This window comes from Rutilus rutilus (genome assembly GCF_951802725.1).
Source record: "Rutilus rutilus genome assembly, chromosome: 12".
NCBI classification, from domain to species: Eukaryota; Metazoa; Chordata; class Actinopteri; order Cypriniformes; family Leuciscidae; genus Rutilus; species Rutilus rutilus.
The window spans coordinates 38,930,481-38,943,094 of NC_140217.1; the positions used below are offsets into that span (position 1 = coordinate 38,930,481).

Below are 12,614 nucleotides of genomic sequence, written 5' to 3' on the forward strand. Positions count from 1 at the left end.
TATTAAAATATTATATTTATTTTCTATAGTTGTTCTATAGAATATATTATATGTATAATTTTTTTTTTTATACTAAAAATGCTTGACATGTCATAAAATAAAGAAAAACAAAATTTTCATATGTGTGTGTGTATATATATATATACAGTGGGTACGGAAAGTATTCAGACCCCCTTTCAATTTTTCACTCTTTGTTATATTGCAGCCATTTGCTAAAATCATTTAAGTTCATTTTTTTTCCCTCATTATTGTACACACACACAGCACCCCATATTGACAGAAAAACACAGAATTGTTGACATTTTTGCACATTTATTAAAAAAGAAAAACTGAAATATCACATGGTCCTAAGTATTCTTAATACTTTCAGTATTCAGTATACTTTTTCACTGTATATATATATATATATATATAATTTTTTTTAATATAATTATGTTTTTTTACTGTTTATTGTTCATACATACTGTATATGCTCAGTTTACAGGACTAATGTATCCTACACGGCCTATGCTATCCCACAATCCTGTGAGTCTTTCGTTGGTAAAAAGAATAAAAGATCTTTTTGGAAATTAATATATTTCCCCTCTTTATTAAATCAAAAATTCAGCCTCCAATTCTAGAGAGAATTAATAATTAAAGACCTGATATTAAAGCTTTTTTTATATCTGATCAGTGATGGTATCAGATTGTAAAACCATGGTACACCATGAATGATTACTATATTCAGATATGGTGCTTCAAATTATGATGCATGTCTAGAAAAAACATAGTAATACCGTGATACTGTTTTGTAAGTGAGTGCAAAGTATTTTTAATGTGTCACACACAATTCATATCAACTCAATTCAATTCATATCAGACCACAGCATGACATTCACACTTTGAATTATAAACAAAAGTGGTTTGCGGTGAACAATATCCAGTACATTTCTAAATTTTGAACGATTTGCTTTACAACAGTCACATTGTTTTCTCACCACACATACAGACATACATTAAACATTTTATTGAGTATATAAATAGAATGTTACATTTATGTTTTATATGGCATATATGTACATTTCCACACAGTTCTGGTATTAAAAAAAAAGAGAATAAAAAGAATTTTACATAATACTGTACATGGAACGATTTCAGTACAAAACAATATTGCATAGAAAATGTACCACCTCTACATAATAATTTTAACATTTTAGTAAAATATATATTTACTGTAGTTATATAGTAGGTAGCAGCAATTATGAGAACCTTAAATAGTTAATTTAGCCTGTCATTTCCATAACGTAAATAAATAGAATAATCATATTTACTACTGTATGTATACTAATAGTTTGAGGTATATTTGAAGTGTGAGACTGATACATTCTGTATAGGTTAGCAGCAATATAAAGGTCTCGTAATGTGTCTGATCCATTGATATGGAGTCATGTGTTCAGGTTAGTACTGGTCCAAGGTTTCTGCAAAGATAAAAAACAGGTTTTAAAATACAAGAAGATTCTCACGGTGCACACATGAGCATCAAACTGATATCTTTATGGTCTTGAATGAAACGCTTGAGCTCGTTTCAGTACCTCATCGGGGGACAAAAGCCACTGGAAGCTCTCGACTGGGAACCAGTGTTCCTGAATGCAGCGAGTCCACCGGCTCATGGTCTGTGGCCACAATCTCATATTCACGTAGTATCTGTAATAAACAGCATGTGAAACATTAGGACTGCATGGGTGAAGAAAATACATACAAAGCGTTTAATGTCCAGCTGACGTACCCAGCAAAGACTCAGCTGGATCTGCAGCTCAGCGAGACGTCGGCCGATGCACATCCTCTTCCCGATCCCGAAGGGAACATGGGCGAACGGGTTGATGGAGCCTTTATCTTCAAGCCAGCGTTCTGGTCTGAACTGCTTCCCGTTGTCAAAATACTCCTCGTTTGAACCGATAGCCTGACTGTTGATCATCAGGACGGTCTGAGAACACAAAGAAATAGGGTTAAATAAATATAATGCTCCATGAACTGCTAAATATTAATGTGCATTGCATAAAATGTCTTTAAAACGTCACATTTAACGTAGATATTATGATGAAGTTATGAATAGGACACAAACTAGTCACAGTCTTTTTGCAAAACCCAGTTAGCTGTCTATGTAGGCAGTATTTCAAGTCAGGTGCACTATAACATCTTTTCATCAAACTCTTAGAATCAATTGTGAGTCAAATCTTTCATTAGCTGCTAATGTAGAGTGCTAATGTTATGTATGTAATGTAAGCTGCTAATGTTTCCAAATAAGCTGCTTATGAACTCGTATTTCAGTTATGATGTTGTATTAGAAGCGGTAGACATCAAGACCGCTCACTAGGTTTCGGATCAGAGTTCATATAGGGGGAAGTAGTGAGCAGGACTGCTAATAATGAATACTCACTCCTTTAGGCAGAGTATAATCGCCCAGCACGGTGTCTTTGTCCAAGGTACGGCTGGTGAACGGCACAGAGGGTGAAACTCTTAAGGAAAAAAAAACAACAACAACAATGAACCTCTTGCTGTTGAGAATTCCAGAGAATTTCCATCTTTTGCATGCATGAGACTGTAAGCTGAATGGCATGAGGCACTGTATGGCGCTAATGCAATTCAAGGCTATAGATAATCCCACAATCACAGCACATGCTTCGGCATTATCCTTCTTTAATGTCCAAAGACATGTCTTCCTGTAACGCATGACTGTCGACTGGAACATGAAAGAGCGAGGGTATAAACATGACTTCCATGTGCTTTCGGATTCCAGTCGGGACTATTATTATGTCACCTGACTGGACCTGGTAAAGACCTCATATGAACCTTAACAGCTGATTCCACACATTCATCAGAACAGTGCTGGGATGGATGGCTACATTTAAAAAATATGGGTTTTTTACAGCAATGCCATAGAAGAACTATTTTTGGTTCCCCAAAGAACCTTTCAGTTAACCGTTTTTAAAAGTTAAAGAACATTTTAATAACTTTTGTTTAATGGAATGTTACCATAAATGTTTAAGGCTCTTCACTGGACCATCACTGCCAATAAATAACCTTTAAGGTGTAAGAAATATTTGGGTTCCCAAAAGAACCTTTCAGTGAACAGTTCTTAAATTAAGCATTTAAAAATAATCTAAAGAACCTTTTTCCACTAAACAATTTTTTGTGCAATGGAAAGATTCAAAAATAAAGGTTCCAAAAGGGAGTTTTTGCAGGAATGCAATAGAAGAACCATTTTGGGTTCCTCGAAACACCTTTCAGTTTTTCTTAGTGTGAAGAACATTTAAAAAATCTAGAGAAACATTTTCCAGTATAACAACCTTTTGTATTGTTTTGAAAGGTTCCATGGATTTTACAGGTTCTTCGTGGAACCATAGATGCCAATAAAGTACCTTAATTTTTAAGTTTCTAGGAACCATTTTGGTTCCCCAAAGAACCTTTCAGTAAACCATTTTTAAAAGTTAAAGAACCATTTTCTTGTGTAAAGAACATTATAATAATCTAAAGAACTTTGTGTGCAATGGAAAGTCTCCACGAATGTTAAAGGTTCTTCATTGGAACCATCAATGCCGATAAAAAAACGTAATTTTTAACAGTGAAAGATCCACTTCGAGTTCCCGAAAGAACTTTTCAGTGAGCAGTTCTTAATCATTTGTTCTTCGTGTTAAGAACAGTTCACTAATCTGCAGAACTCTTTTCCATTTGTGGAATAGAAAGGATCTATGAATGTTAAAGGTTCTTGATGGAACCATTGATGCCAAAAAAAGAAACTGAATTTTTAAGGGTTTTGGTTTCCCCAAAGAATTTTCCAGAACCTTTTGTGCAACGAAAAGATTCCACACACAAAATAAAGGTCCTTTACTGACATTGATGGTTCCATCAAGAACCTTTAACATCCATGGATCCTTTCTATTCCACAAAAGGTTCTTTATAGTGGAAAAGGGTTCTGTCATTCTTTGGGAAACCAAAAAAAAAAAAAAATTTTTTTTAAATCTAATTTGGAATTGAATCTAATTTGGAATCTATTTTTAAGAGTGCATGAGTTTTAAAGGTTCTTCATGGAATCATCGATGCCAATAAAGAACATTTATTTTTAAGAGTGTAAAGTGGATTGTCTCAACCAGTATTAAGGGAAAACCTTTTAATTAAATCAAAAGAAAGACACGAAAAGTGATATTTTGCATACGTAAAATCTGTTTTAAGAGCAAATAAGCACATTTTGGAGTATATTTTGGAGTGAAACGTGACCCATCGACGGCGCTCATGCTCACCTCATGGACTCCTTCAGGCAGGCTTTGAGGTAGGGCATGTTCTTGATGTGTTCGGCACGAGGCGTCTTCCCAGCAGGCACCACGTCTTGGATCTCCTTCAGAAGTTTTGCTTGGGCGCAGGGGTTTCGGGAGAGGTTGAAAATAACCCAACACATGCTATTAGCCGTCTGCAGGAGGAAAACAAGAAGGATTTGCTTGGTCAATCAGGACACGCTGTACAATTAACACTCGCCCTGCCTCATTCTTCTGACTTATGTGCTTGAGCGAACTAAGCCTGGATAAGAGCAGAACAAAGACGAGTTAAATCAACTGTTTTTTTAGCTCGCTGGCGTGTGACTGGAAAACAAGCTCGCTGAAAAACAGGCTTGTGTGTCTGGGGTTGTGAAAGCTGGTGTGTGTTGTGAACGCACCGTCTCCACTCCTCCGACCTGCAGTTCTGTTGTGGCGGCGTACAGCTCCTTCTTGGTGAGGTGGTTCTGGTGGAAGATATCGCAGAGGAAATCGTCCGCTTTGCCCTTTGAGTGCCTCGTCAGCTTCTTGTCAATGTAAAGTTTAGCTGTTGAGATGATAGATTGCTTGAGTGATTGGTGACATTTCTGATGTGTGCATTCTTAAATGGTATTTCAAAGTGAATAAAACATGCTATTTGCTCAATAATATTTACAGTGAATGCATGATGTTATTTAATGGTGACCTTTATTGAAAGTTATGTTCACCAAAGCTGCATTTATTTGAAGGAAAATAGAAATATTGTGAAATATTGTTACTGTTTTAATATATTTCGTAATGTCATTTATTCCTGTGATCAAAGCATCATTACTCCAGTCTTCAGTGTCACATGATCCTTCAGAAATCATTCTAATATGATGATTTGCTGAAAAAATTTACAATGTCACAATTTCAGCTTTACATTTTCAGTTCAGTTGCTGCCTTAAATTTTTCAAATTGGCTGTACAACTTAAAGCTACACTGTGTAGGATTTTCTCCCATCTAGTGGTGAAATTGTTTATGACTACCAACTGAATATTACTTTCTAGCCCCTCCCCTTCCGAGGGCGTTTTAACTCCTACGGTGGCCATATTATTTCAAATCTGCCGGCAGTCGCGAGTAATCTCCCCCTCGCATTCGTCACGGTGCCACTGAGTGTAAAAACGCGAAAGGCGAAGCTTGAATTTTCCTTTGGCTAATGTATTTTCAAGATGGAGGCGCAACATGGCTGCCGCCATTCGAGCGACTCGCTCGTAAGTATTCTAAATGGCAGATTCAACGCTTACGAGAATACTTGATTAGTTGGTAGAAGTAATTACACATTAATGAGCACATATCATTTTGAAAGAACAAAGTGTTTTTTGCTAAGAATCAACTTAAAAAATGACACAGTGTAGCTTTAAATTATATTAAACTGTGAAAAAAGAGGTTAATCTTCTATAACTTATAAAAAGTTGAAATTGCTTAAATTATTTTGATGAGTTAAAGAGTTTGAATCAACTTATAAGAGTCATTTAAAATTGTTCAGTTCTGTTTTTCTGTATTATGCAAAATACTTCGAATTATCACTGTGAAATGTTTCATTTAAATAAACACATTTTTGTAATATTTTTATATATTTGTTTAATATTCAATATTCAGAGGAATATGTATATATCCTTGTATACTTTCTACCAAATGCAGAAATGTAAATAACTAATTGTTAATTAAACACTGGTATGGTATTGTCTAAACGGTCCGACATCTTGTCCGTGTCCAGCACATGCTGCTGTGGTTTAGCTGCAGGAAAGATGAAGTATTGGTGATAGTGTGACAGGAGTCTGCCAGTGAAAGCCGCTAATGGAGCAACAGCAACACAACAAGCTGAGAGTAATTCAGTCTCGCGTCGACATTCCTACCGCCTCTCTCTCCCTCCCTGCTGGAATACAAATATTTGGCTGGATTCTCTTGCACTTAGGTCACCGCGTTTACTACCGTGGCTTACTCGTGGTCTCTCTCTCTCTCTCTCTCTCTCCTGCTGTGCACACTCTTCTTCTTTTAGGGGGTCGAGGCAGAAAGCCATAAGTTCACGTGTCATCACTTGACTGTAAATGTGCTTTGAACACTTTATGTGTCACACGTCATTTGATCAAGGAACTCTTTAGTACCTGTGCTAAAAATACGGTCCCATGCCGCTGTGTGGTCTTTCCATGTTTTGGTATTCAGAATCCTGTGAAGCTCCACGGGCGTCACCATCATTGTTCCAAAGGTGCTCATCATCTGAAAGAGAGAAAACACCATCTGTTGTTTTAACTAGCTTACTTGCATCTTTGCATTTCTAATGCCTCAAAACGCAGCTAAGGAGATGTGGATAAAGCTTAACTTTCATCAGTTTCATCAATAGTTTAAACACTGTTCAAAATATTGATTGGGTCAAAGATATGGTCAATTTACCGTTTTTATCGACGTGATGAAATTCATGGCCTCCTCGCTGACATGGTCTTGCAAGAGCCCAAAGCGTGTGTCATAAAGCACGTAGCAAATGGCTATGAGACCAAAAGAGAGAGAAACGTTAAATGCATTTCATTATAGCAATGCACTATAGTATATGTGGGAAGTGTTGCATGAAAACTCACTTTCAAAGGACCACTTGTTCAGTTCAAAATACAAATCATTGATCTTTCCATTGACATTGGCTCTTCCGATCCTCTTTATCAAATCAGCTGAAACCTTAAAGACAACAAGCAGTCATATACGTGCATAGATGTGGATGATACAGTACGTGAACTGATGTTTATCAAGCACAACTCACTTCATTGATTTTCCCATCCAGTTTCATGACTTCGGTTGGTTTCATGAGTTTCTGCTGGAAAGCGCTGCGCACCCGCTGCCAGTCCTTCCCTTCCCTGCAAATACATGAGTTTAAAATACCACAACTGTCATGAAATAACTAATAAAACCTTGTAAGAGAACCAGGATATTTACAGTATGAGCAGCCCATAAGCCTCGTCCCGCATGTCTCTGTAGGCTTTCCATGGTTTGATCTCCAGCCTCTGAGGATAACTGCCCTCCTTCCTGTAAAGAGCCTCCAGTAAACCCGGAGCCCCGATGTGAACCGACTCAAAAGAGCCCAGCTTCATCCGGAAGATCTTCCCAAACTTCTTATGGTAATCGATCTGAGGTAAAAATAAATAAATAAAAAACTTAAAACTGTGTGTGTATGTGTGTGTGTAGAGATATAAAGTGCTCTAAATAAGCATAAATAAAGTCAAAAGTTTCACTAAACATCACAAAAATATCAATAATTAAGTTTAATTAAGTTGAAGTTAATTTATAGTGTACATATAAATAAGAAAAATATAAATGAAAAACCCACACAAATTTAAATAAAATCATATTCAAATAATAATAATTATAATTAGTATTATTATTAATGCAAGAAAAGCCTTTTTAATAGTATATTTCATAAACATTTTGATTCAAATTATTTTAAATAGGCATAAACAGATTTTTTTTTAAATAGTTTTATTTTAAATTTGACACAAAAAAAAGTTATTCATTAAAATATATAAGGACATAAATGAAAATATTTAATTTTTTATAATGCATAATAGGCTAATGCAGAGGTTCATACCAGCGCCTCATGTTGTCTCTTTAAGCCTCCTTTGCGGAGCACCTCGATGAGGCTGCCGAACAGCGGCCAGTTTGTTGGTCCAGGAATGGAGTCGAGACTGTGCGCGCACGGCGCGCTCCCGCCAGCATCCTTCGAGTCCAGCACGCACACGGAGGATGTGGGCTTACAGTGCTGAAGTCCCACAGACGACTTCTTCTTCAGTAGCTCCAGAATCTGAGGACCTTTCTGGATATGCACTCTCATCTTAAAGCGTGCGTAAAACGACGTGCGTAAAAGTGTCAGTGGAGTTTCTCTTAGATGCCACTATAGCCTATATATATACTCGCGGCTGTGTTTATCTCGGTCGGACGCGGCGACCAATCAGAAATCGTGTGTGGAAGTCGAGCCCACCATTCATTTATGGATCTACGTTGGTGAGTAGCGCATGACCCCGCACAGACCGAGGAAGTGCCCTCAAACGCGCTTTATAAATAAACATAACGGAGGTGAGGCGGTTCGCTTTGAGCTGGCCTCAACTCCTCTCTCTGAGTCAACACTGAGACCGCAAATATTTACTCAGCAGCTCCTGTGCGCTCCTGGCCAAAGGCGATCGGCAATCGCGGTTGTTTGTACAGTATTTGCGATGGTGCCATGGAACATTTCGACGTGGAATTTCATTGATGACATTTCACATTTTATCATCATTATGTATACGTGCAGCACTTGATTGATAATACCGCAAAAAAAAAAAAAGTGAAAAAATTTTTTTGAAAAGAAAACTTTCTAAAAGTTTTTTTGCATTGAGATAAGTTCATTTATTGCGGTACAGTATTGAAATCAGAATAGTTGATGAATAACATGTGTCCATGAATATCAAGATTTTAGATTAAGAAGTTGCATGTGTGAATGAGAGCAAGTGCATCTTCATATACAGAACAAATATTAAGTATTCAATGATGTCATGAAGACAGCATGCATAATAATCCTAGAACAAAAAAGTATCTCCAGTTGAATGACAGCGTTTTAACCAGCGTTTAGTACAAATATAGCACGTTTTATGCAGCTGTAGAGATTCAAAGTTCTCTAAATAACCATAAAGAAAACAAAATTAACTAAACTTCACTTAATAACTGGTTTATCTATAGCATATACATTAGAAAAATCTAAATTAGGCTAAAAGAGCACACAAATTGAAAAAAAAGTGTATTTTATACACTGATTCAAATTACTTTAATAAACAGATATATAAAATTAACTTACTAAATAATACAAGTTAATGTAAAGTTAAGTTTGTTTAACGCTCAAAATAATGAATTGGTTTAACTAGGACAAACTTAAACTAATTTATTCAGTCAAATGAACTTTTACGAGTATTTAGCACTTTTTCTTTCAAGTTCTCAGAACTGATATAATTTAAGTAAACTGAACTGTTTAATTGTTTTGAGTTTCTTTCAATTTAGACAAACTTAAGTTTAACTGAAACGACTGGGATGTCTATTTCCCAGCATGCTTTGCCGATGGCACTCAAAAGGGAGAGTAAATGCTAAAATTAAGTGTAATATAATTTATAAATAAATAAATTATAGTTTTTTTTTTTTTTTTGTGCAAGATTAATGTTAAGTGAGAGATTTAGTAGTGATTGATGTTTTGTTATGCTAATTTCTAAGAATTTCTGTTAATGTTGGTTTTAGGATAGTTACCATCATGGTGACAAGTGGTGCATGCAGATTGATTTGAGAGCAAATAAAACCCTTTTAATGATGCACTCATACAGCAAGTGCTACTTAACAAATTAGTAGCAAACTAGCTTGTTAAAACTAGCTTTCCAAGTTTATACTAATAAAAGTGTTCACATTGAGATTACATGAAAGATTTAAGTTAAATGTATGAATTAGTGTACTCAAACATCTCAAGTTAAGAACAATTAAAATGTATAAGTAAAACATAAAAATCTGCCAGTTCTGCTTACTTAAACTTTGAATTTCCTAACTTAAAAAAATTGAGGCAACTAATTGCCTTACATTTTTTGAGTTTTGCCAACTTATTCGGGTTTACAGTGCATTGTGGATTTGTGTAAGGGTCTTGCAGCCGGGCCATGTTGTTAATGTGTGTATCGTATGATCCGTGAGCATGCGGTTTGAGTATGAAATTAGCCGGGGGAAGCGTGTTGCCCAGTACCCAGTGTGCATGATGCAAAAACATCATCTTACATCTGAACTCAAGCCCACTGGTAATCCCACGCTCATGATAGTTTAGTAGTTTTATAAAAGTACAGATATGCAGTACAGCAAACATGTTGACTCATAGCACATAGATCTTGTTTAAATAACCTTGAACCCTCCGCAGTGCTTGCCGTGCTGCCGTAGCATTTAACAAGATCAAGTCCACAAAACACACAGTGAACAGATTGATCACGATTGTGTTTAGAAGAGCCATGTCTGTTGACCAATGATCTCAAAATGGCCAAATATTGGCGGATTTATCATATAATTTGTATGCCTATCATATATGTAATAGTATTTTGAATTAAATAATGAATTTAAAGGGGTCATATAATGCCATTTTTGTACAAGTTATTATGATTCTTTAGGGTCTAAATGAAAAGTTTGTAATAGACTTTAATTAAAAATTCTCATTAGTATTGTAAGAAATCACTCATTTCACCTGGTCAAAAACAGCTCTGTTTTCAGCACGCCGTTTAAGTGCATGTGTCTTTAAATGATAATGAGCTTTGCTCACCCCGCCCCTCTGTTCTGTGCATACACAGTTTAATAACACAATAACCATAACGCGTTGTTCATTATAAACTTGGGATTATGAATTATATTGAGAACGTTGTACATGGAAAACATGCCGTAATGTACCCTGAGTGTAAACCTTATAGCCGCATTCATCGTGAAGCTTGCAAGCGATTTGCAAAGATTAATATAAAGGTTAATAAAACGTTACACTCACTTCTTCTGGAGGTGCAGCAGGAACACGAATAGTTGGTACCGATCCTTTTTTCAGGAGCAGCTTCTTAGCAAAACCAGCTTTATACTGACCCTCGTTTATAAAGCAGTCTGGTGAGAAATGATTTGCGCAAACATGAAAGCATTGACGTTGATCGTGGGGAATATTCCCTTCGAAAACAAACTCAGCCACTGCGTCTTCAGCGGTTCGGATTTAGGAACATCAACATGACTGTTGTGTTCGTTATTACACCCAAGAACAGAACACCACAATCGCTTAGACGCCATTCTGCTCCAGCGTATCAACAATGGCGGACTATGATTGACAGCTCGCTCATGACCAGAGCCGGACAGTAACGGAGTACATTTACTTGAGTACAGTACTTAAGTACAATTTTGAGGGATCTGTACATTACTCGAGTATCATTTTTGGGGAGTACTCATGACTTTACTCAAGTACATTTGAGAGGCAAATATTGTACTCTTTACTCCGCTACATTTCTATCCATAACCGTGAGTACGCGTTACTTCTTCTAAAAAAAAAGACAAAAAAAAAGGAAAAAAGAAAAATCTCGGAAACCCTCAATTTGTTGTTTCCCTCTCAAACGTGATTGGATTGTGCAGGCGCCACTGATTGGGACAGCCTATCAGCAATCACCTTCAGCTTTCCGCCAAAGTCAACTCCATGGTCAGATTTAGATAAGAGACGAAACCATGGACGAAACAATGGATGAAGACGCAGCAGGTCCATCCCGGGAATGTGCCAACCCGTGGCCCCACCTCGCCAGACTATTTCAATTTTCTGAACAAGTTAATGATAGTTTTCGCTTCAAGTGTTTGCTGTGTTTACCAATGTAAGCACTGTGGCAGTAGTAATGCAATATTTAGAAAATGTACTCTTGTACTCTTGATACTCAAGTACTTTTAAAAACAAGTACTTCAGTACTTTTACTTAAAGGGTTAGTTCACCCAAAAATTAAAATTCTGTCAGTAATTACTCACCCTCATGTTGTTCCAACCGCGTAAGACCTTCGTTCATCTTCGGAACACAAATTAAGATATTTTTGATGAAATCTGAGCCATGTTTCACTCCTCCATAGGCTTCTATGTGACCGAAACTTGCTGGCCCAGAAAAGTTATTAAAGAGATCGTTAATATAGTCCAAGTGACTCCAGTGGCTCAATCTTAAGTATATCAAGCGACGAGAATACTTTTTGTGCGCAAAAACAAACAAAAATAACGACTTTATTCCACTATTCATTTCCTTCTCTCTCGACCTCTAGTTGGTTCGCGTAGTGTTTTTGCGCAGCGCGTCTGTGTTACACGTCACCACGTAGGCTCACTATTGGTCGACGCCGGTCATGTGTGTGTTGCGTGATGACGTGCAACACAGACGCGCAGCGCAAAAACACTACGAGGCCCAGAGAGAAGGAAATGAAAAGTGGAATAAAGTCGTTATTTTTGTTTGTTTTTGTGCACAAAAAGTATTCTCGTCGCATGATAAACTTAATGTAGTGCCACTGTAGTTACTTGGACTATTTTAACGATGTTTTAATAACTATTCTGGGCCGGTGAGTTTCGGTCACACTGGAAGCCTATGGAGGAGTCAAAATTCTGTCAGATTTAATCAAAAATATCTTAATTTGTGTTCCGAAGATGAACGAAAGACTTACATGGTTGGAACAACATGAGGGTGAGTAATTACTGACAGAATTTTCATTTTTGGGTGAACTAACCCTTTAAGTAGACATCTGACTGTAGTACTTTTACTTGTACTTGAGTCAAATTTAGCAAGGGGTATCTGTA

At 36.7% G+C, this 12,614-nt stretch overlaps 1 protein-coding gene across 1 annotated transcript; it reads right to left on the minus strand.

Annotated features, from left to right (window-relative positions):
* Positions 1 to 931: 931 nt before the first annotated feature.
* Positions 932 to 8,319, minus strand: cyp24a1 (cytochrome P450, family 24, subfamily A, polypeptide 1). The gene is made up of 12 exons (XM_084426202.1): positions 7,879 to 8,319; positions 7,230 to 7,420; positions 7,057 to 7,150; positions 6,881 to 6,974; positions 6,699 to 6,790; positions 6,413 to 6,524; positions 4,688 to 4,833; positions 4,278 to 4,444; positions 2,417 to 2,495; positions 1,766 to 1,963; positions 1,572 to 1,683; positions 932 to 1,457 (listed from the first exon to the last, which is right to left on the minus strand). The coding sequence occupies exons 1-11, from the start codon at positions 8,119 to 8,121 to the stop codon at positions 1,573 to 1,575; spliced, it is 1,527 nt and encodes a 508-aa protein (XP_084282328.1). The 5' UTR covers positions 8,122 to 8,319; the 3' UTR covers positions 932 to 1,457; position 1,572.
* Between the last annotated feature and the right edge of the window lie 4,295 nt (positions 8,320 to 12,614).